The 25243-nt window shown below is 44.2% G+C and overlaps 1 protein-coding gene across 3 annotated transcripts in view; it reads right to left on the reverse strand.

Annotated features, from left to right (window-relative positions):
- The window catches only part of AKAP13 (A-kinase anchoring protein 13), a 250169-nt gene that overhangs the window by 65221 nt on the left and 159705 nt on the right, over positions 1-25243 (reverse strand). For 2 of the 3 annotated variants that reach the window (XM_073568737.1, XM_073568735.1), the window contains exons 9-17: positions 20143-20224; positions 18081-18211; positions 14336-14682; positions 14061-14241; positions 13311-13645; positions 5791-5844; positions 4175-4237; positions 3524-3698; positions 2174-2282 (exon numbers count right to left, since the gene is read on the reverse strand). In XM_073568737.1, coding sequence (XP_073424838.1) covers positions 2174-2282; positions 3524-3698; positions 4175-4237; positions 5791-5844; positions 13311-13645; positions 14061-14241; positions 14336-14682; positions 18081-18211; positions 20143-20224 — 1477 coding nt within the window. The remainder of the gene's footprint in view (positions 1-2173; positions 2283-3523; positions 3699-4174; positions 4238-5790; positions 5845-13310; positions 13646-14060; positions 14242-14335; positions 14683-18080; positions 18212-20142; positions 20225-25243) is intronic. The other variant, XM_073568736.1, reaches the window with a different exon arrangement.

Raw genomic sequence — 25243 nt, forward strand, 5'->3', positions numbered from 1 at the left:
CCGATCCGGTCAGTTCACATTTAGTGCATGTTTCAGGCTGAAAATAAAATTTAAAACAATATTGGTTTTGATGTTCACACAGATTTTGACATTCATTTTTCTGGCTAAGTTTTTTGGTGTATTTTTATTGTCTTTCTTTGAGTATTTGGTGTCGTTTCGGCTTTAATGGACTCAAAACTCCAATTTGAAGTGTTTTTTTTTTTCCAAGCAGAAGCGCCTCAAGAATTGATGTGATGCTTATTTTTAAATGTGTACACATGTAAAAAACAGCACAATGTGCACTTGGCAGATTATGCCACTGCAGTGTGTAGGAAGCCAATTTAGTATTTGAAGAAAAATCAGAATCTTCTCCAAATTCCACAACAAAAAGCTCTGTGTGAACACACCACGTGTGCCAGGACTTGGACGCCCGGTAATCAGACCATCAGTGATTGAGAATGCTGCTCAAGGACAATTATTTCTGTATCGCTATGTTGTGTCTATGTCAAAATTAAGTGCGATCGTTTCTGTTCCTGTAGAAAATATAATATACTTGGGGTGAAAATTAGACCTACATGCCTCATTTTCCTTTCTGGATTTATTGTTTTGGGGTGGCTATACTGTTTTGTGCTCCTCTTTAATCTTCTGAACAGTTTGTCAGCCTTTAATAAAAGTAAACATGACTAATGAGAATATATATGTATTCTCAGAAATGTGGACAATATCAACTCTGTTAGTGATGAGAACAGAATGCGGAGGAAAACAAAATGGCAGAAATGAAAAGATTAAACATGGTGTTGGAACACAAACGTGCACTGTATGTTAATGAATAGCTGCATACATGTCCTGTTAGTGGCCAGAGGATGGCAAATTACAAAGCGTACCCTGTACTGTTAATTGATTATTAGGGGTTTGTCTAGTAATATTCAAAGAGGAGCTCGGAATCTGTCAGTATGGAGAAAGTGCCACAGCAAAGAGCATCAGGCCGGTCATTTATGTAGCTAAGTGGACATGACATTTTGGGCTAACACCATCATACATACAAGATATTTGGCATAGAATCTCACCAAACACATGTTGGAGTGCGGCTTTCCAGGTCTTAGGATAGGCTGTGATTTTTAGATAGGAGTCCAACTCTCCACTCAGTCCTTTGCTCACACTGCTCCATACAGCTCAGTCCTGTACATATAGTGCTGGCTATGTTTGGCTTTGCATCTCAACTCCATTCACCATAATGGTGAAGGGGCTGTAATACTACTAAAAAGTATTGAGCTGTAACTGGTCACCAGTAAGGAGGACCAAGTGCTCACAGGAGTGACCCGGCCTCTTAAATTAGCCAATTGGCTTAAGTGCCAAGATTTAGACTAAGGCCTGTTTCACACTTCCGTTTTTTCAAATCCATCAAAATCCGTTGGTTTCCGTAAAAAAACGGATCCGCCATTTTTTTGCAGGATCCGTTTTTTTTGTCCCATAGACTTCCATTAGTGGTTACCGCGGATCCGTCAAAAAAACGGATCCGTTTTTTAAAAAACGGATCTGTTTGCATCAGTTTCCGTCAAAAAAACGGAAACGGATCCGTTTGGCGGACACAAAAACGGAAGTGTGAAACAGGCCTAACATGGATCTGGTACTGAAGTTTTTAACAAATGGAAAATCCCAACAGGTAAGAATTTAACACAAACCTTTGTGTATAGCAGCCACTATCTCTCTCCCATTAAGATAGGAATTCTGGGACAACTGACTTGCGTGGATTTATACTACTGGATTTGTAGAGTTCAAGAACCGCTGATTGGCAAATATTAAATCGGTTCTTTAACAGCCCGTTTACACCAACAGACCACAGTTAACGATGTGCTCCGAACCCTGTGTAATAGAATAGTGCACATGTGCTGCTGGGAACGAAGGCAGCCTAAGTCTTTCCACATGGGACAATGCGGTGCCAACAACGGTGAACTTTTGTGAAAATCAAAACATCATTTCATCCGATGATCGAGTGTTTTGCGCCTTGTGATCAACAATATCGTGCACAATAATCTTAAAGTGTAAATGCATCTTTATGTGTATGTAGTAGCAGAATTGTCAGTACGCTGATAGAAAATAGAAACCCAAGGAACAGTAACCATTAGTGACACTGAGGAATATACCCATATAATCATCTACAGATGCTACATGTGACTGTGGGAGAAATGCTCACCCTCCACAAGTGGATTGCCGATTGCCGTTAACGACATTGACTTTGACAAACGAGGAGCACCCAGTGAACCGGAGTAACCCAAGTTATGAACTTCAGATCTACCAGAGGCCTGTGGGAAAAAGGAAAAGTAATTTTAACAATCTTCTGGCAGTAGCAAACGCACACAGTACATATAGAGAGTTCATATTCACCTATGTATACCATTTTGCATTTATCTAATATTCATGAAAAGCTAAGGCTTCAGGACTATTTTTCACAGCATACTTTGCTAGCCAACTGACGGCACTGGGTTTGCTCTCGCGACCTGCTTTCTGACCCATGTACCTTCAGGAGTGTTCAGACAAGGAGTAAATTGGACCCAAAATCCACAACAAAAAACATTAAATTTCACCCTGAATACTCCTCCTACTGATTTCAAGAGAAAATCCACTTTGCTGTTCCTATGACAAGCATTTTGCGCATTTTTTTCTTCACCGCAGTAAAAACAAGTGGTATTGGATTTCTTTACAGCAGAATCCTCCGCGTTCTCTTCAAACTAACACTGAGGTCAAAAAGGCTGCAAAAAAAAAAAAAAAAAAAACAAACAAAAAAAAAAACCACCGGGAGAAAAAAAAAAATCCTCCAAATACAAAAAAGGCAGAAATTCATGATGTGGATTCTTCCTGAATCCACATCAGATTTCTGTGTCCTTAAAAAACTGAAACCACACCCCTATCACTGACTGACAGCCAGCTCCGTACTGATGCACAGCTGAGCCGGCTGTCAGTCAGTGGCGGGGCGTGGTTACAGCTGCCACTCACTGTGTACTGAGCGTTGACTGAAGCCGCGCCTCTATGACTATGGGTAAAGTTCACTCCCTCTCGATACCCGGGCTTTCATTTTTAGAATGCTATTAACCTACAGATTATCCCCTCATCTGCAGGTTAATAGCATTTTTTTGACATGTCAGGTTCCCTTTAAAGTACCATCATTGAAAGAACAAAAAACCTAATGTAAAAAATATTTTTACTGTTCTCGTTTTAGTTTTTTTATGCACAAATCTTGTGCGAGAATACCATAAAGGAAAGTGAAGTCTGCTTGATGGCCTTTCAGCACAAGAAGGAACCATCACATACTGGTGTCATATTAGGGCGTACATATAATTTGAAAAAATGGAAGAAAGTTCCAGCGCCAGGAATGGAAAATTAAAAATCCATTTTATTGTGCCAATGCATATTAAAATTCCAGCAGGTACAGCATATCAGTCGGATGACTGCAGAACAACGCGTTTTGACGCCTCAGGTCTTAATCATGTTCTCATATAATTTGGACCATACTGAGTATATGTGGACAAACACATACATGACATACCGCATGATGGGACGTTCTGCCGATTCTCTGATCTGACTCTTGTTCTTCTTCTGTCAATGAAGTCAGGGACCCATGATCGTCTCCTTTATATGGCGCTCCCGACAGCTTTCTTGTGACAAAGGAGGACTCGTGAGTGGCCGGCGGGTTCTTTTCAGCAAGGCCTTCCAGGCTGTAACTAAGCAGACAGAGAACGGATATATTAGCTGGACGGTCACTATGATGTGGAATAAGATATTGAAAGCTACGACAGACACACATAAAACTCTTCAGCTCTGCAACAGAAACTGCACATGATAAAGTAAAAAAAAATATACCGTCTGTGAGTCATCATCAAAGCAACAAACAAGACACATATAACGCATTGCAAAGCAGTATGTGTAATATGCAGTTAATATACCCAGCCTGCCATATAAAGCACACACTGCCGCAAGCTCAGCACGCCAAGTACCAGAAGAAGTCACACATTATGCCCCCAGCTTACTGAACACAATGACAAGTAAATGCAGCTTAAAAAATAATAAAAATAAATGTTCTTTTTAACAGATATCCATTGCGTGTTTCTAAAATACTACTAAGGTTGCATAGCAATAGCATAGAAAAATCAGCTGGCACTTTGCTTGTTTTTCCCCTTACATATCTGAAATACTATACCTTCTACAGTTAAAGTCATCCCCTATAGAAGTGAATTGTGCATCTGAGGGACACCAGCTCATACTGAGAGGAGCAACCATAAAGAGAGGGTGAAATGGGAGAGTTAATAGGATATTTGTGATATGGTAACATAAGAAAAATCACTAATGTGGGCAAATAAAAAGTAATAAATGGAATAACCTGCTAAATTCACCTCCCCCCAAAGCTAGACTGTCTGATACTGTAAGCATCCATACTAGGGAGCTCACAAGATTTACTCTCCATAAGTAATCAAAGTAACTTGTCACAGTATTTCACAAGGCAAATGACATACATTAATAAACAGATCTGTATACATGACGAGGCCGATGTACTTAGTGAAAATCCGTCTGAAAATAGCTGTATAATCCAGATCAATCTCCACCCACCTGTTGAGACTGGGAGCTCCTCAGTGTACCTCCTCCCTGGTGAGATCTCACACTGTTCACTACAAACTGCAGCTGTCAGTCAGGCGGTGTGGGCAGAGTCTGAATACACTTGGACTCAGGAGCTATTTCACTCTTCAGCTGGATCGAGTGATGTATTTATTAATAGATGCAGTTTGCATTGTGAAATCTTGTAACAGATTCTCTTTAAAGAGTATCTGTCACTTTTCCCCCTAAAAATGTATTAAAACCTTGTAAAAATCGCAGCTTCACTCGTTTTTTTCCATTTTCAATTGCGTTGCTCCATCGCAGAGATATTTACATTTATTGTTTTTGGAGCGCAGTATGTGAAATCTCTACTTGCAGGGCAATCTTCTCTGTCTCAGTAGCCATGTGCCTTTATCCATGCGCATGGGAGGGTTCAAATTGTACATCCCTAAAGAAGACTCTGAAAAAACGCGCAGAGATTACTGATACTGTGCTCTAAAAAGCAAATGTGAATATCTCTACGATGGAGCAATGCAGAACAAAAAATAAATAAAATAGGAGAATCAGGGGAGCTCAGGCATTTGTATAAGGTATTCAACAAAATATTTTTGAGCAAGTGACGGATCCTCTTTAAATGACTCTTCAGCTAGCAAACATAACTAAGGTCCTGATTCATTAGTCCTTTCATACAGCTGCCTTAACGTGGGGCATGCAAAAATAAGATGAGCAGAATCCATTAAGAGGCACATGTCACAATCATTTGTGCGCATCTTCTCAGCAGTCTGCGCCTCTGTGCACCTAGCCAGAAATCTTACTCCAGTCCGGGACTGGAGGATAACGTTACTGGCATAAGAAACACAACTGATGAATGGGTGTAGCTACATCCCACATCCGGTCCTCCCTGGCTCCCATTTTGGCGGAGCTGCTCAATTCTGACATAAAATAGCCAAATGCTGCAAAATTATTAAGTAAAAAATCTTGTGACTATTTAAATGGTTTTAACACAGTTTTCTGGTGTGAACAGGTCGATGTGTCGGCCCCCATAATGTAGCCACATAATGTCACATCTAATTGTTGGGGATGCACTAGCATCTGGTTTCTGAAGGCTCTGTCTATAGGGTACGGATTGGATCTGGATGCTGCCTGCTCTGTGTTAATATAGGGATGTATTACCAGTGTTAGTAGCTGTGGATACAGAAAGAAATGGATCATTATTGTTGATACCTTCTTCTATGAGTAGCTGGCTTCTTTATAACATCCCCCAGAACTCGCAATGAACTGAAAATGAATCATTGAGATGGATCAGCATTGGTCAGCAGAGAATAGAAGAAATAATGGGACAGGAGAAGCAGATTGGGAGACAGTGACATGAGGAGGAATTGCTGGTTGCCCCCGTTTTGCAGCACTGTACGGACATCCGCAGTACCATATTGGCTCCAGATACAATGCTGTCTGCACTATGTCCCGTTAGATGTCAGCTGGAAATGGTACATTTATGGACCTCATCAGTACCAGATGTTCTTAGTTTACACAGCAACAAAACTCGCCTATCAATTCAGTACACTTGTAGAAAACATGGCAAATCATGGCTGGCATAGGTGCCATATTGTAGAAAAAAGAAATATCATTCCAATATAGTGCCAACACTGCAAACATAGCATAGTATACCATCATTCCACATCATTAAAAAAGGTTTTCCCACTAACAAAGTACATTTTAATCATTAGATCTTGGAATTATAATAATTTCCACAATTGGACGTGTTTACATAAAATGCTCCTGTGCTGAGATAATCTTATAAATGTGCCCCTGCTGTGTACTGTGTAATGGCTGTGTCTGACCGTATAGGGACATGGTCTGATCATACCACAGCTGCTGGGCAGGGGAGGAAGTAAAAAAGTATACAGACAGGACAGCAGAGGATCACTGATGATTCTTTCTTTGAAGTACAACATTGCTTAAAAACAGACAGTGAAATGTTTTATCAAAAAAAAACAAACAAACAAAAAAAAAATTGGTGATCCCCTGCTGTAATGTCTGTATAATCTCTCAGGATTTTACGGTGAGTACTCACAAAAATCCATGTTTCTCCTTTGTCTCATTGGGGGGACACAGATACTGTGGGACGTCCTAAATCAGTCCCAGGGTGGGAGATTGACTCACCAATCCAAGCTACATGCACCTCTTGTTTAAAGGTGCGCCACCGTTGCTTGAAGAATCCTTCTACCCAGGCTCCCATCCGCCGAGGCCTGAGCATGGATATTATAATGTTTGGCAAATGTCTGCAGGCTGGACCAGGTTGCTGCCTTGCAAACCTGTTCCGTCGAAGCCTGGTGCCGAAGCGCCCAAGAGGCGCCCACTGCCCGGGAAGAGTGCGCTTCGATCCCTGCTGGAATCGGCGTGCCTCTAATGCGGTAGGACTCCTGAATAGTCAAACGAATCCATGTGGCTATGGTCGACTTTGAGGCAGCGAGTCCCTTCCTGCGCTCTTCAGGGAGCACGAACAGCGTGTCCGTCTGACGAAAGGATGCCGTCCGTGACACGTACCTCCGGAGGGCTCTTACCAGGTCTAACGTGTGAAGAGCCTTTTTCCACCCGGTGTACCGGTGCTGGACAAAATGAAGGCAAAAGCACATCTTCATTAATGTGAAAAAAGAGGACACGACTTTTGGCAGAAAAGGAGGGCTGGTCTGAGGACCACCCTATACTTATGGAAAGTGAGGAACGGAGCTAGCAGGATAGAGCCGCCAGCTCTGAAACCCGCCTGATGGAAGTGGTGGCCACTAGGGGAACAACTTTCCAGGAAAAGTACCTCAAAGAGATATCCTAAAGCTGTTCCAATGGAGCTTCCTGCAGAACACTTAGGACCATGTTAAGGACCCAGGAGTCCATAGGCGCCTTATAGGGAGGTATCAAGTGGGACACTCCCTGGATGAAAAGTCTTCACCTGCAAATTGGTAGCAATTCTGCACTGGAACAGGACGGATAAGGCCGACATTTGTCTCCTGCGGGAACCTGGGGCAAAGCCCGAGTCTAATACTCTACCGACTGACCTATCCGGGCTCTCTAAGCCCGACTGGAGAAAAGCCAAGATGTCGGGGATCGAGAATCTCAGCGGAGAAACACCGCAGCCTCGATATTAAGCAAAGAACACCTTCCAGGTGTGGTGGTAAATACATGCTGAAGCAGGCCTCCGGGCGCTAATCATTGTAGCGACCGCTTTGCTCTTGAACCCTGCCTGGGTTAGAATCCAAGATTCAACGGCCCTGCCGTCAAACACCGGGTCCCTGAGTTCGGGTGGCACATCGGCCCTCGGGACGGTAGATCTGGGCGCTCTAGCAGGCGCCCAGGAACGTCGGCGAGCAGCTGCAATAGATCTGCGTACCACACTCGACGGGGCCAGTCTGGGGCCAGCAGAATCGTCAGCCCCCCTTCCGTCTTGATCCCTTTGCTGACTCTCTGGAGTAGTGGCAGTGGGGAAAATAGATATGGGAGGCAAAACTAGTTCCATGGCAGAACCAGCGTGTCTACCGCGAATGCCTGCGGGTCCCTGACCCGAGCGACATATGTGGGCACCTTGGCATTTACTCTGGAAGCCATCAGGTCCACATCCGGAGCTCCCCACAGTTGACAAATCTGCTGGAAGACTAGGGGATGTAGAGACCACTCTCCGGATGCAAGACCCTGCCGGCTGAAGAAGTCTGCCGCCCAATTTTCCACGTCAGGGATGTGGACAGCCGAAATCACCGAGTGGTTTGCTTCGGCCCACTGAAGAACGTGCCCCACCTCGCGCATGGCTGTTCTGCTGCGGGTGCCCCCCTGACGAATTATGTAAACCACCGCCGTGGCGTTGTCTGACGGAATCCAGACGGGGGGGCCTGCTATAAAGTGATGAAACTTCTGCAGAGCCAGCCAAATTGCTCGTATCTCCAATAAGTTGATTGGGAGGCGTGCCTCCTGTGGCGACCACCGTTCCTGGGTTGTGTGGTGGCGAAACACCGCTCCCCAACCAAGGAGACTGGCGTCGATTGTCATTATCAGCCCATGACCTGGAGGGAAAGGTTTCCCCTAGGCCAGAGAGGGAATTGGTTATCCACCATCCGAGCGACTGCCTGACTAGAGGACAGTTGGCACCGCCGATCGAGCGTGAAAGGATTCTTGTCCCAGGCTGACATGAGGCGTGCTGCAGGGGGTGATGATGGAACTGGACGAAAGGTATCGCTTCCATTGCTGCCACCATTTTCCCTAGGATCTTCATCCCGGATCAGATGGTATGAGGGACTGGTTGGCGTAGTGTCCGGACTCCCTGCCTGAGACTAGCGCCTTATCCTGAGGAAGAATTACCAATCATCGGCAAGTGTCGAAGATCATTCCTAGGAAGGAGATCCTCTGAGCTGACACAAGGGATGATTTCTTTGTATTGACCAACCATCTAAGCAGCAAGAGTATCTAGCGTGATGTTGCCACCTTCCTCACATGCCCGTATTGACGGGCCCTTGACCAAGAGGTCGTCCAGATAAGGCAATAAGGCAAGACTACTATGCCTCGAGAATGCAGTGTGGCCATGACAATTGTCATAACCTTTGTGAACACTCTGGGAGCTGCGGCTAGCCTGAAGGGTAGCGCTACGAACTGAAAATGTTGAACACTGATGGCGAAGCGTAGAAACCTCTGATGAGGAGGAAAAAATGGGAATATGCAGAAGTGCGTCCTGGTTGTCTATTGAGGCCAAGTATTCTCACTGCTCCATGGCCGATATGACTGAACGGAGAGACTCCATCCGGAAATGTCTGATCCTGATGAATTTCTTCAGAAGCTTCAGGTCCAAAAACAGGCCTGACAGACCCGTCCTTTTGGGGAACAGCAAAACAGTTGGAATAGAACCCCTGAGCTCTTCCGTGTCCCGGCACTGGAACAATGACTCCGTTGTGCAGGAGCGACTTGATGGCTCCCAATAGAGCCCTTACCTGGGTATCCACCCTGGGAAGCCGGGAAAGAAAAAAAACATCTTGGAGGGTCTCTGACAAATTCTATTTTGGAACCTGAGGATACCAATTCTTTACCCATACGTCGTGAGCGATGTTGGCCCAGACGTGGCGAAAACAGACTAGGCGGCCGCCCACCTTGCTGGTGTCGTCTGGTAAAGACCTCGAGTCATTTGGCCGATGATCTTTAGGATCTGGGTCCCCTCGACCTGGCCTGTTGAGCATGCAATCTCCCCAATGGGTTGGCTCTATATGAGACCTGCCGCTCCCTATCCTGGTTGGGGCGGCCTTAGGTGGCGGAAATGGGCCCCATAGTCCACCCGGAGTCTTTTAACGCAAGACTCCGGACCGGTCTCCTATTCGGGTCCCGGACTAGGCTTAGGCTGCTTAGCGACCACCCCCTGACGAATGCAGTCACGCTCGGCCTAGAATGGCCGGTGGGACTGCGAAAGGCCCGAACACGTGCCTGAACCGGGTGGCGAAAACAGAGTAGGCGGCCGCCCACCTTGCTGGTGTCGTCTGGTAAAGACCTCGAGTCATTTGGCCGATGATCTTTAGGATCTGGGTCCCCTCGATCTGGCTTGTTGAGCATGCAATCTCCCCAATGGGTTGGCTCTATATGATACCTGCCGCTCCCTATCCTGGTTGGGGCGGCCTTAGGTGGCGGAAATGGGCTCCATAGTCCACCCGGAGTCTTTTAATGCAAGACTCCGGACCAGTCTATTCGGGTCCCGGACCAGGCTCAGGCTGCTTAGCGACCGCCCCCTGACGAATGCAGTCATGCTCGGCCTAGAATGGCCGGTGGGACTGCGAAAGGCCCGAACACGTGCCTGAACCAGGTGACGAAAAGCTGTTTATCCTTCTGTTGAGGGAGAAACCCGCTCTTTTCTCCTGTGGAGTCAGAGATAAGTTGATCCCAACTTTTCTACAAATAGGCGGCCGCACTGATAAGGCAGGGAAGTCAAGGACTTCTTGGAAGTAGAATCGGCCCGCCATGTCCTCAACCATAGGACTCTTCAGATAGAGATTGCATTAGCGGCAGCAATTGCTGAACAATTGGCCGCATCCAAAGACGCATTCATTACATAGTCTCCAGCTATTGCCATCTGACCTTTGACCTCCGAGATCTCTGCAGGTAGATCCTGCTTCTGCGCGACCTTGTTTAATGTTTCTGACTATGATAACATGCCCTTAGCTACCCAAGTTGCTGCAAACGAGGGAGCGAGTGCAGACCCTGACGCCTCATATACTTAACGAGCTAGGCTCTCAATAAGGCAGTCGGTGGGATCTTTAATCGAGGAAACCCTAGGGACAGATAACAGGGTCTTAGTGGCCAGGCGTGAAACCGGTGGATCCACTATCGGGGATTCCAACAATTGTTTATGGAAGTCCGGAGAAAACGGATACCTCATTTCGAGTGCCTTTTAACCCGAGAAAACGCCGGTCTGGACGTTCTCTGTGCCGCTGCACTATCTCCCCAAACTCAGGGTGAGAGGAAAAAATTCTGTGCAGTCGCTTCACTCGTTTAAATGCTACTTTATGCCCCGCAGCCGCTGCGGGATCATCCTCAATCCCCAGGGTCTGATTGACGGCTTCAATGAGGCTGTCCACTGTTTCACATGACCCTGGAGTGTCCAGGTCAAGGGGCTCTTCTGAGTCGCAATCTGAGGTCTGCTTGCTATCAACCACTGGTGACGGGGAGCGAGAAGCAGAACTTACGGATGCCGAAGGCACCGGATGGACTAGGCGACACCGTGTGGATTCATTTCCCCCGGGTCTGCCTGGAGTGAGAGCGGCCCCTGCAGGCCGGAGGCTCCTGTGAGGTGGAGGTTCCCTCTAAAGGCGGCGAGACACTGTCCCTGCCCCTATCTGGGGCTTGAAGGGATTCTATTGCTCTCGTAAGCAACCCCATGTACTGTGACAGTGATCGGGCCCACTTCGGGGGATTTGACACATTGGTCGCGGTTGCAGGGGAGGGCTCCTGGGCGCGTTTGGATTCGCAGGCTTCGCATAAACGCTTGCTCTGCGCCCGCGGAAACGGCAGCGTAAAAGAACGTGCGTCTCTGCTTTTTCGGACATGCTGTATCTGTCCGCTGCTGGTGATATGGGGAAGAGGTAGCCCCTCGTTTCTCCCTATAGCGTGGCCTCTCGGGCAGCACTTACCCCAATCCTGCGCCCCCCCCCGACCTGGTGCTTCCTTTAAATCGCGCGCCAACATCTGTGGCGCGCACCAGCCTGTAAAAACCGACTTACTCTTTTCCCAAATTGACCCCTAGATGGCTGGGAATGGGACAGGTGATGCAGTGCTACACCGAAGAATGGCATGGCCTATAGGTCTCTTTACCCTGGCATGTCACTCCAAGTAGAAACGTTAGAATTTGTACAGTAATTTATACGAACTCTCCAAACCGTGGCTTAAGACAACTGCAATATCCCCACAAGGTATTATACACATCAAATAATCAGAGGCTTAGAACCCATTCACTTCAAAAAGAGCAGAGCCATTGTACCCTGAAATGGCCCTTAAACGGTGTGCAGGGTTCTACCTTTAGGCTCCCTTCATTGCCAGCATCCGAGCAGATAACAACTGATCGGTGACTGTGCCGGAAGTTGGACCGCCATATTGATATTCATCACCTATCCTAACACTGAGCTTCAGGTAAATGAATGAAACGCTTGCTGCCAAGTTTCCTCACAGATTGCAGCAAGGGCACACTGACTTATTTGTTCTCAAGAAAGCCTTCTAAGGCTATGTGCACACGCTGCGGTTTTTGCTGCGGTTACGCTGCGGTTTTGGCCCTGCGGAACTGCAGCAGTTCCGCAGACATGGTACAGTACTATGTAACCCTATGGGTTTTCAAAACCGCAGTGCTCACGCTGCGGTTTTTTCCGCGTGGTTTTGCTGCGGTTTTTTTTCCGCTGCATGTCAATTGTTTCTGCGGATTCCGCTGCGGTTTCACACCTTTAACATAGTAGAGGTGTGAAACCGCAGGGCAAAACCTTCAGGCCAAACCGCAGGTCACTTTACCTGCGGTTTTACCTGCGGTTCCGCGGGAAAAAGCCCACAGGTGAATCTGCAGCGTGTGTACATAGCCTAAGAAGCAGCCTCAAGCAGACAACCTCTAAGTACTTACTAGATATCAGGCATTTACCATTGTATTTTCTAAAACACCACAAGTTTTTCTTGTACTGCCAGGATGCATTCATATTTGGCACTGCTTATTATACGTATACCGCACTCAGTAATACCATAACCGTATATTCAGGAGAGTAACCTGCACTGCCACTGCACTGGTAAGGAACGGGTCTTATGCTCCTACACACACAGATTACACGCCAAGGCTTTTGTGCTTCATATATGAAGTGTGTGTATTATATATAGATGTATATCAATATATCTCCATATCTGTGTGTATACATACACACACATACACAAACAGTATATATACATACAAATATATACACAAGCACATATTATGCACTCACACACCCCTACATTATAATTAATATATATATATATATATATATATATATATATATATATATATATATATATATATACACACACATACATACATACATACACATAAATACACACACACAAACGGTATATATACATACAAATACAGTATATACACAAGCACATATTATACGCACACACCCCTACATTATATAAATATATAAACATACACACAAAGAAATTACATTTCCACTTGTTCATACGCAAGAGCTCTTTAGCTGCTGACTGTATGGTCTTACCTTCTGCGATTGATTTCGGCATTACTGTTCTTATGTTTCCCAGGTTCCCAGCTATGTCTTCTAAAAGGAGACAATGAACGGATAGTGCTCCTGGAGCGAATGGCATGTGGAGACACTTCTGTAATCCTGTCCAGCTCCTCTCCTTCATTCTCGGATACTGGAGTCTTCTCATTTTCCCTCTCCCCTATAGAGCCACTCAATGTGTTATTTTCAGTTCTCTCAACTGAAGCACGAGAAATAGAAACATCGCTTCCATGGGAAGAGGTCCATTCAAGAGAAGAAGTGTCCTCAGAGCCAGAGCTCATCATGTTGCCGAATGATGGCTCATCTATAAGCTGAAAAAAAGTGAAAGGGACATAAATAAGCTTGTATCTTCAACTATATGTATAATACATAGCATGAAATAGATCTCATTATGTCCTACTATAAACATTATACCACAATTAGTTAACGGAGTATTTTTCCATTCCAGCCTTTCTTGTAAGGCAAAAATAACTGTGATTAGGTCTGATCACTGGGGTGGAGCTATGGAATCAGCTGAGGGCGGCCAAACTGTGCTAGTCTGACAACACCCATTGACTTGCATGGGACTTACAGAACCAGAGCAGCTCAGCTGCTCTCAGCCGATTCTGTGAATTCTCCGAGAGGCCAGAGCTGGACGGATCTATTCTCAACTCAGGCACGAAAGGCTAAGATGGGAATGACTCTTTCACAACACTTATTAGAACAAGTAAGGAATCCATAACTTACCCCTTGTTGAGAGGTTCTGCTAGTCCCTTGTTCAGGCACTTGGTCTTCTTCGGTCAATGAAGATAATGACCCATGATCCTCTCCCTTGAAGTGTGGTCCAGAAAGGCTGCTTGGGCCAGAAGGAGCTCCCTGAGTGGCAGTTGAGTTTTTGTCAATGACGGTGAGGCCTTCCAAACTGGAACTTATGAAAAAAAAGATACCTCCATAAATATCTGATCTTTGCTTTTACTCTTAATATACAACTGAATTTGTAGCTCAGTAATATGTATACCTACCTCCTGTGACCGATATCCGCGTCATTGCCCTTGTGCTTCCCTGGCTCCCAGCTATGCCTTCTGGAAGGAGATAGAGAGCGGATGGTGCTCCTGGAATGGACAGTGTGTGGAGACCCTTCCTTAATTCTGCCTATCTTTTCTCCTTCAGTTTCTGGCAAATTTGTCTTCTCAGGATCCCTTGTCTTTCCAGATGCACTCAAGGAGCTACTGTCCAGATCCCTGTGCTTTCTCTCCAATAAGGCATGGGAAAGGGAAATGTCACTTCCATTTGAAGAGTTCCTTTCTAGAGATGAAGTGTCTTCTGAGCCAGAGCTAGCAGCATGGATCATAGACTGCTCATCTTCAAGCTGGAAGGAGAATAGTTACAATCAATGATTTTACCGTATTACAATCTGCTGTAACCTGTCAATTGTTAGGATTTAATCTGTCTCTCAATAATCACTACCTCGTTGAAATAATCTAACAGTTTCACAAAAATCAAATACTAAGTAATAAGTTACAACAATCTTCTCCTTAAAAATGAGTGTGAGAAAGTGGAACCATCACAGTTTTATACTCCCTTCAGTCCAGAACTCCGCTGCTTTCCTGGAACATAATTCCATCAACAAGCATGGCAACACGACTCCAAACACTAATGACAAGCAACAAGACAGAACTAATCTTCTCAGGAAGGCATGACCCCTCATAACAGAGCTTATATAAGAGCGGAGGAGTGGGAGCAGAAAATTACCAGCTCCACGAATTATTACTACACCTAATTAACCAAGTTGTCAAGGTCTAAAAAGTGGAACATAATGTTACCCTTCTAAAAAGGTATTACATGGCCGCCATTCAGATGTGTGTCGATCCTCGATATAACAAGATGACTGGAGCCCAACAAAAATGGAGCCAATTTCCATTATAGCTCAGAGGAGGGGTTGTGAATGGATGCTGCTCACCAGCCCTAACAGGCCATATGGACAGTGGGTGAGTTTATGACAAAAGCGCAGATTGGTGCAGTTTATTTAAGCTGTAAATTCGGGTTAATATCTACATAAAAGTGAATTTTCTTTCCATAATCACATTTAAAAAAAAAAAAAAAAAAGCAAATAAAACAAAAACAAACATGGAGTCCTGGGAACCACATATACTGACGCACCAGGTACTAGCTCCACAATGGAGCCACATGCACCTACAATGCTGCTGTAGACCGATCACCCTTCATAGTCTTTTAGATGGCAATTTACCAAGTAAAGCCTTACTGCTAGCGCTGCGGCCTACTTCTGACTCCACGCTTACTAATCCTGAGTGCTAGGTCATCCTCAGTAATGAAAAAAAATAATGTCTCCACCCGGCAAAAGAGAAGCAGTAAGACAGAACAGGACGTGACCTCACCCGGACTCATCCGTCTGTGAGAAGCACTCCAGCCATCTGTGCCTATAAGATGGGCACCTCTGCGGACACCAGCGGTATACGACCATAGTAATAAACCTTTACACATGGACATACTTATTATACACTAGAAGAATTCACAACAAATCACAAAAAAACTTCTTAGCTTCTCACAGACTAAATAGATCTAAGAAAAAAGTTGTGTGGCATCAGGCAAGACACATAGAATTGTGACTTTAGGGAGGAGGACCAGGAGATCAGACATGATATCATGATGTCTAGGCTGTGGTGCGTTACTATTGTAATTAGAAAATACTTCTTGTAAGATTTTTTTTTTCTCTTTTATAGTCAATATGACTTTACGCTGCTGAAAATTAGTGCTCTAATCTGTGCACGCCGCATTAACCCACGTGTATTCTCACTTGCTTTTATAATCCCTCCCATTAATGATTAATCCTGATTCGCTTAACATGTTTGTGTCTTCAGGCTTGGACTGGCCCATACAGAGAACCAAGTGAATCCCCCAGTGGGCCCCTGCACATGAGTGGGCCTCCACCTTCCTAGACGAGCACTAGCGGCACAATACACTTGGGTCATCGAGTACAGACAAAAGTAGCATCTAGACATGACTGAAGCAGCCAAGCTGTGCATATTTCACAGGTAAATTGGATTTGCATAGAAAATATTTGCTGAAAATCGAATTTCTCTGGAGTCTCAAGTAAACGTAGGATGTAAGAAGAAAAATAAACTGATGGCCTCACCGCTCATTTGTCCCACCAAACACTCCTTTCCGTTCTTGTGCACCCTCTTCGGTCACTTTACCCCAGGCTGTGATTTCTGGTGTGAATAGGCCTCTGAGGTCACTACGTGCCATGTCGTAACTTGGGCTACATGCAATATAAAGTCATGGAACCCAATGTGGGCAGCGACGGCACAATGGACAGTGACGTGTTACAAGCCACAGCCTGGAATGAAGTAGTTGAAGAGGATGCACAGAATGTGGGAAGGAGAAATGAAGAGGCAAGGAAGACTGGACGTTGTAAAGGACAGCTGGACGGTAAGGCGAGTATTTTTGAAAAATATATGCAATTTATTTTTTTAACCGTTTGCCTGGCCCTCTACAGTTTAGCAAAATGACTGCCCCAAATGTCTGCTAATTTGCTGAAATTTGTGCGGATCAAATTTCAAAATGTAAGAAATTTGGACAATACGTTTATTTGGTAGAATTCGAGGACAATTTAATGCCACTCAAATTCATTAATCTCATCATTCATTTAACAAACTAGCCAGTTTATTCTATAGAAGTATTTCTGAATGAGGGTAATGTAATATTTGCACGCAGTTGAGCAGCGGTCCCCAGAACCATTATTATTAATGGGCCTTGGCTCCCCAGTTAAAACATTGCGTGTCTTTTTTATTCCTTTCTTAATTCGTCTTCAAGAAAAAAAAGCCAACTTAGTTTTAATCCCAAGTGACAAAATGCCTCGTCCAAGAGTGTGAGAAACACTATATGTGTGTGAGATGGGGTGGTGTTCTACAGGAACGGGAACGCCTAACTGCTGCCGTTCATACATCTCATTATGGAAGAGATGATTATAGGTATGTGATAATAAAACAAACCTACTCAGAATGAAGGTTGCTCTGTAGGCCTATCTCTAGGAAGTAATTACCAGTAGGTCAGTAGAACAAGTAGTAGTTCGTACCCTATAGCAATAAAACGGCAATTGTGTTTCCCTGCACCACTCATCTGCACTCTGTGCTTCTCATTGGGATCATAACATTACAGGTGCAAAATACATCAGCTCCTGTCAATGCTAAAGGGGCTGCAAATGTTATCAAGAATGACAAAGAACTTCTATTATCCTCTTATTTCCCTGCTGATGCTCTGGTGGTCCTGACAGTCCTTTACAGGCAGCGACACGAGAGTCCGTGGACCTTGGCATTCATGTGCTGTACTACTAACAACATGGCTCCAAACCATGAGCGGTGATGGCAGTAGTCATCACATGACTGCTGCAACCAACGATTGGCTGCAGTGCTGATATTCTGATCAATTGTAATATATTGTATTGTTGATTTAGGCATGACCTAAAGAAAAAGTTCCCTTGTGACCAAAACGTCACTATTTTTGCACTAATGAGAAACAACCATATGAATACATGAAAGATAAAGAGATTATCCAGAATTTGTTTCCCATCTTGAATTAGTGCAAAAATAGTGACATGCTGGTGACAAGGGAACATTTTCTTTATGCCATGCCCAAGTCAACATTACAATAGAGGAGAACCTTGGATGTCAGTCTTTTTTGAGTGTGCCATCAACACCAAATCACTAGGACTTTTACCTTCTGGGACAGACATTTGCTAGAACTCACCTTAGTAAAGATCATTTCATCGAGTAGCTCAGGGGCCATGTAGCTCAAGCCAGAGTTACTCAGATCCCTCTTCAGTGTGTGTGGAGGAGATTGCGCTGCATGAAGGGTCTCTTCCAGAAACTTACTGCATTCTGCAATTTCACAAATAAATAGATAAAACATATATTAATGTACATATAAACACATTATTTAAGCCCTCGACAATAAGCTACTAATGATCTAGTCTTATTTTTTTGTGCTTTTTTTTTTTTTATCTAGACCAATGACATGCTATATTTCTGCATGACCACTGCAGCCGATCAGTGGCGTAGGCGGTCTTGTGCCATTCATACACGCGTCACCACTAAAGTCGAGTAATTGGCTGTGGCCATCGTAGGTATAAAAGGTACGTCATAGCAGCAGGACAGTAAACGCCAGTGGGGACCACTCGAGCTCTGGCACTAGAGCGGTGGAGATTTTACTAGGGAGCAACGGTTGTTTTTTAATTCCTTAACATTTCTCAACCCGTAGGTTAATTGCTTAAACTCTCGGACAACCCCCTAAATATATATCTAGTGTTTATTTTATGAAATTACACTTTGTAGAAATCATTTTCACTTTAAATTTGGAGTTTTTTTTGCAATAAAAAAAGAGGGAAAATAAAAACAACTCTAAATTTGGGTCTGTGCACACTTTGCATTTATGACGCTTTTTTTTTCTACACAGTTTTGTCACAAAACTTGAAGGTTTTACTAGACCAGCAAAGTGAATGAGATTCTTCAATTCTCATGCACACATTGCTTATTGTTTCCTTGCAGATCTGATGCAGATTTTCCTGCTGACACAATAGGATTTGCAGCAGAATTTTCTGCTGAAAATCCTGAACATGCACACACCCAAATTCAACACTGCCAGCTCTGCTACATCTGCTCAGACACACACACTCCCTCCATATAAAGTTTTTCATTTTCTGAAACCTTGCAAGCACACTACCAGATGCCTTATCACAGAGGAACGCCGGCATGCCCCTAAACAATCTGGTAGAGGATGCTCCTATGGAAAATTCACAGGAAAGATCCAGAATTGTCAGGATAACAATGAGCCATACAGTGAATGGCGGCAGACACAGAGGCCTATGTGACGGGGAGGAACTCAACAATGGATTTACCACAATAGTGACTGGGCAATGAAGACGCACCAAACAATAGAGAACACAACAGTCTCATGTGGATACATTCTAGCTACCAACAAGAAAAACTACATTTTATACAGAAAATAAAGGTCTATTTAAAACCCATAAAGATACTTTGTGCTGTGTGTTTTTTTATAAGGTTTGGACCTGTAAAAAAGCACAGCAGACATTTTAAAACACAGTTTAAAAAGGAAAAAAAAAAGTATTCTTTTGGCATACTCGTCATTCATGGGGCCTATGGAAATGGAGTCTTCAATGTGCTGACCCACTATTAACAAAAATATGGCACAGGAAAAAGGAACCAGCCTGCAAGCCTTGAAAATGCTGCAATGCTGGCACAGCACCACAGACCCTCTGAACAGCCTATCTGCAGGGGTGTAGAGACCTCTAATGATTTAACATCTATTTTAAAGGATGGATAAGCACTTAAGGAGGAGCTCGTCAACCACAGAACTGTCATGTACATCTCATCCAGCCAGCAAAACCTTGTTCTGCACCGATGACGGACAGGTAGACCATAACAGATGTGGGCAGATAGTGGTCCGGCTAGGCTAATATCCCTACTCACGGACAGAGTAATAGATGCAGAGCCTACCAATAGGGCCTGTATCTATCCCGAGATAGGGGCCCAGTCACTTGCTGCTGTCAGTGGAAACATGGTGGGAATTCCCATATAAATGGATGGGAATTCTGACCACTTTTGCACTCAAAGTTCCATGTTAGGCCCCTGTTTTGAAGATGTGAGTCACACACTGGGATCTGGATCTTCTATACATTCATGGAATATCATTGAATGTATCAAATGTTCAATATAGTAATACCCCTTTAAGGAAAGCTAGTTCTGCAGACACTTCTCCAAAGCTGATGCCATAAGTCAAAGAACAAAAGTACCTTTGGGGTTATTTGTCTGCTTTGATTCGAGAAGGACTGGATGTGGACATGGGGTTAGTGAACAGCAGTTCTCTCTATTAATCTGGAAAGACAAAGAAAACATTTACAAAGTGAGTTACATGGCAAAAATTCACATAACAGTAACTCAGTACATTAATGCACCCACTTCATACATACAAAACAATACAATTGCTTTAATCTTGCAGCATGGGTGCTGTGGGGCACCAGGTCAACAGCTCTGCTGGTGCATTGTCACTGTGATGGTGGTTTGTGCACGTCGCTGCACCTTTTAGGCTAGGGACCCACTGAGAGGTTCACCGTGAAGTGGCAGTGGGCCTCATACAGCCTGATTAGAATGTTAAACTAAGAACCTCATCTTCAGTTTTGTTAATTTTTGCTTAGTGGCAATAGGCCAACATATGATTTTTCGATGTGCGATCCATGACTTTTTCTACAGTTCTGGAATTGATGTTCTCCTAGTGGGCGGGGGGTTCCTTTGAGTACCCCACTTTTCTCACAAACGCTAAAAAAACATGCTGATAAGTTAATTGACTTCCTAGGAATGTAGCCCTAGTGTGTGCCTAATGGTACAATTTCTGGTCTTAAATAGGTTGTCCACTACTTGGACAAAATTGCAAAGTTACGAGGTGTGGTTCTTCCTTTAACCAATCAGTAGGAGCCTCTGGAAATGCCATTACAGCGAGCATGCCCTTATAAAAGGGGCTGTCCAATTATTAAGTTATGCCATGTCATATCATGCAGGTAGGCCTCCAGACGAGAGTCCTCCCCTTTCTACCTCCACAGTAGACCATTCATACACAGCACACGTCACAGCCAGACTCAACTTTATAAGCAGGTGAAAAGCTCCCTCCAAGATCTCCAGAATGGGGAAACTTAATGAGGAACTGAAATCCGGATGGAAAAGGAGGTTTCATGCAACATTTCAGAAAAACTCAATTTTCAGGGATTCCCCAATGTGTCTTTTTGATGGGCACATATTCACCTATTGTGTCAGATCTAGAAATTTATTTTAAGATGAAGCAAAAAGAATGATATCATTACAAAGAAGGTTTCCTATCAGACTGTCATTCACTAATATGACCATAATATAAGCACATCAGAAGGCTAAGACCCATGAAAGATCATCGGAAAACACAGTAGAAGCATTCTACTTACTCTGAAATGCCACAGAAATGACAAAGTTTCCTATGCTTCCAGCATATGGCTTATTTGACAGGCCGCCGGCACAGCCCTGTATGTATTGTGCCAATAACACTGCCAGGCTCTCAAAAAGCCGTTATGAGTGGAACATTCCCAGACTGCAGGAATTGTCTTCTGACGGGCTAAATTTAGACGAGCCATGAATCATTACAATAAGAAAACTTTATAAGGGGGAACCTTTAGAGAGTTATGAAGCTTCATGATGGTGTCAAAATGAAAGGCGAAGAAGAAAAATGTAAACTGTATAGTACGCAGCTAACACCAAAAGTACAGAACGATGGCCATGTCTACTGCTATGCTGACCATAAACGCAGAGACTAAGAATATGATCGTCAATGATTATTGTGTACTTAAGTCTACTGTGTAATAGATCAATGTCGATTCCATTTTTTGAGATAACATCCTTGACTGCTACTTTGACGTTATTGTGCACTAGCGATCCACTTACATCAGAAATGCTGTATCTATAGTTAGATCTAGGGCTCGTGCAGTCGTCCATGGATCTCGGTCAGATCACGGACAGCAATGCATAAACCGGCTGCGGGTCTCCGACTGGAGCATGATAGCTTCATATATTTCTGAGACTGCGACACAGGTAGGGAGACCCGCGGTAAGTCCGTGATTGGACCTAGATCCAATAATGTTGCTTGCAGGAATTGACATCAATTCATAGTTTGGCAATGAACAAAGATCAAGTACAAGGATGGAAAAAAAAAAAAAAAAAGCAGAAGAGTGACAAAGTAGGAAAAATACAAACAAAAGCATTTAGAATAAGTAAAGACAAGTGTGCATTACCTTTAAAAGCACCACATCCGAGCGGTCAGCGCGGTCAACCTTGGATATATTACAAAGGCTGTACCTTCTTTTATGCCTCTCGTACATATTTGTTGTTGTGAAGAAGTGAAGGGAAATAAAGCCACCTTGTCCTCGTCAGACCAGTGCCCCAGCTTCCCTTCTCCTAAACCCAAGAATCACAACATCACCGGTTTCCTCGACAGGAAAAATTTTTCCAACAAAGACATGGAGCCAACATTTTCTCAACCGAAATAAAATGCAATAATCCCACAAAGTGCACACAACCCTGGCAGGGTGAATAAACTACTCCACAGAAAGCCACCTCGGAGGGGCAAGAGTGCAAACAAACTTTGTAGAGCCCAGATCCAGGATGAGATGCAAGTTTTTGTCTAGACGTGACTTCAGCATCTCATTCACAGGCACACAAGAACGAAGACAGAAGTCCAGTAACGTCTCTCTAACATCCAGGGCAAGATCTGTTTTGGAAGTGAAATCCGAGACACTGCTGAAGCAGCCCCTTCAAAAACAAATCTTCACCATATTCCGTCTAAGGAGACCCCCCTTTTTTTCGAAAGTGCATTATTTCCAATCATATTTCACAGGAGGACAAGAGAGGCCACTCCTCTGAGGACGTCATGGTTTGCCTTTTCCACTCTGCCCTGGCATTCATCAATGCTTGACTCATATTCCCACAACATAAAGACCTTCAATCCAATCACTTGTGGCACTGTGAAAGAGCGCCTCTGAACACAGCTGCAGGGCACAGCTGTTCCTGCGCCAGTATTACCCACTGTGCCTCCATCGCGCACAGGAGACAAGCAAAGTAGTAAGAAAAGGAGGAATTTTCACTCAAGCCTCGGAGCAGAAGACTCATGCCAAGCCTTCTTATGTGGAGACTATGATTCATCCAGGCAAAAGAGGAAATCAACTGATTTTCTTGCAAGATGAAAGGAGAAGTGCTTAAGAGTAGTTCTGGATAGAGTCTTTAAGAAGGAATTGGGACCCAAATGCATTTCTCACAGTCACTTTCGTGACAGGACTCTGCAAGCCTTACTAATTCGCTTCTGTCAATGCACTCATTCACATCAGCTGGGGCCCATGAAGTGACCCTGCCACATGGTTTCCTGTATTCCGACTGTTCCACCCTTTCCTCCCCTCCCAGCAGCATCACACTGCTCGCAGCCCTCTCCTGGGAGAAGTCACTTTCCATACAGTTATTAGCCACACGGTTCAGAACGGAAAGGGGGGGGATGCTCGCTAGTGCACAGAGGTTTCATAAGTTAATAAGAGTAAGATATTTAGGAGCAGTCACTTAACACTTTTTGCCTTTACGGCTTAATGATCTTCGAAGAATGGTTCGTCTCTGGCATACAAAGTGCATATTGTCTGACCATACCATCTAGTCAAGCACACTAAACTTGCATTATTTTTCTTTGGCTGCGATTTGCAGTAATACAAAGGTTTTAATTAATTCTCATTTGTGAAGTAAAATATCAATAAGACTCTCCGATGAATTGCATCGAGCTTCCCCAAGTGCCTGGATGGTAAACGTTCCATGTATGCAGCAGAGGAATAGGGAAAGTATAACGTGACAAACAATTGGAGCCCCCAGAAAAAGCTCGCTCAACTGTTCCAGGAAAAAAAAAAAAAAAAGAACAAAAAACTAAACATAACAACCCAATATAAGTGTATATTCACCGTGAAACTGATCTGCTGTGGGCTTTTCACAATGGAAAAATTCCAGAGTGGCACAAACACCAAACTGTGCGAATTTAGTTGTGAAAACGCATCGGATTTCCCCAAAAAATTTCCTCTCAAACATGGCAATAGGAGAAATCCACCACATGTCAATATACACTGCAGATTATTCCAACATTGTGTGGATGAAATTTGTTGAAAAAAAAAAAAACTGATCCAAAAATGGTGCAAATATAACGTGGTTCATTTTTTTTTTCATGAATTTCTGTGATGGAAAATCCACAGCATTTTTTTGCTACATGGGAACATAACCAATGAAATTTTATTTTGCTAAACTACACGAATGAACAACTTACTGGGGCAAATTTGTCAGGAGAGACTATGCCGGTCTTTATTCTACTACAGCTCCCATCATCCGACGCCTGTTGCCACTAATAACACTGAGAGCAGGATCGGCTTTTAAAAAAAAAAAACAAAAACGGCGTGACTTCCCCTGCATTTTTGATAATCGGCCAGGCAAACTCACAGCTGGGGGCTGCAACCCTCTGCTGTCAAGTTCAGCAAGGCTGGTTATCAAGAATAGAGGGGTCCCCACGCCGTATTTTCTAATTATTTAAATAATTTAAAAAAAAACATTGTGGGCCCCCCCCCCATTTTTGGCAGCCAGCCTTGCTAAAGCAGACAGCTGAGGGCTGGTATTCTCAGGCTGGTAACGGGTTATGGATATTGGCGTGGGGACCCCTCTATTCTTGTTAACCAGCCCTGCTTGACAGCTGAGGGTTTGCAGCCCCCAGCAGTGATCTATGCCTGGCTGGTTATCAAAACTACAGGGGAGCTCATGCTGTTTTTAGCGCAGGAGCGACTGATGAATACAGTACTTGATAAAGACCATGCTACAGTCGAAACGTATCTATTGATGGCAGAATAAAACTAAATATTTTTCTTCACCTGGAACAGATGCTGCTCCTTCTTATGTTTTCTGTGAGCTGTTGATCCCATTGGGTCCTGGGATCCTTGGGGCGTGCATTCTACAAGTCCGTGTGCTGTTGGCTGTAACCTTTTTGCTCTGATGAATACACCCATCAGCCTCTCCTGCTCTCACTGTTATTAGAAGCAGCAGGGGTCGGATGATGGGAGCAGTAGTCCCATCAGCTGACACAAATGACTGGAGGTAAACGTTATACCTCCAATCACAGCTGAGCACACCCGCTGTCTTAACAGTGTGGGAACCGCGACTCTGACCGGCGGGGATGATTACACTGGCGATCAGAAGCAGTGTTGGCCGCGCTGTCGTGCATGACAGCGCGGCAAACACTGGATGTTCGGGACACCCATTCAAGTGAATGGGGTCCAGGTACTGTTCTAGTCCCAAAACTTTTTGTAACTG

The sequence above is a fragment of the Dendrobates tinctorius genome, unplaced genomic scaffold (genome assembly GCF_039654945.1).
Source record: "Dendrobates tinctorius isolate UK_male_01 unplaced genomic scaffold, ASM3965494v1 ptg000022l, whole genome shotgun sequence".
NCBI lineage: Eukaryota > Metazoa > Chordata > Amphibia > Anura > Dendrobatidae > Dendrobates > Dendrobates tinctorius.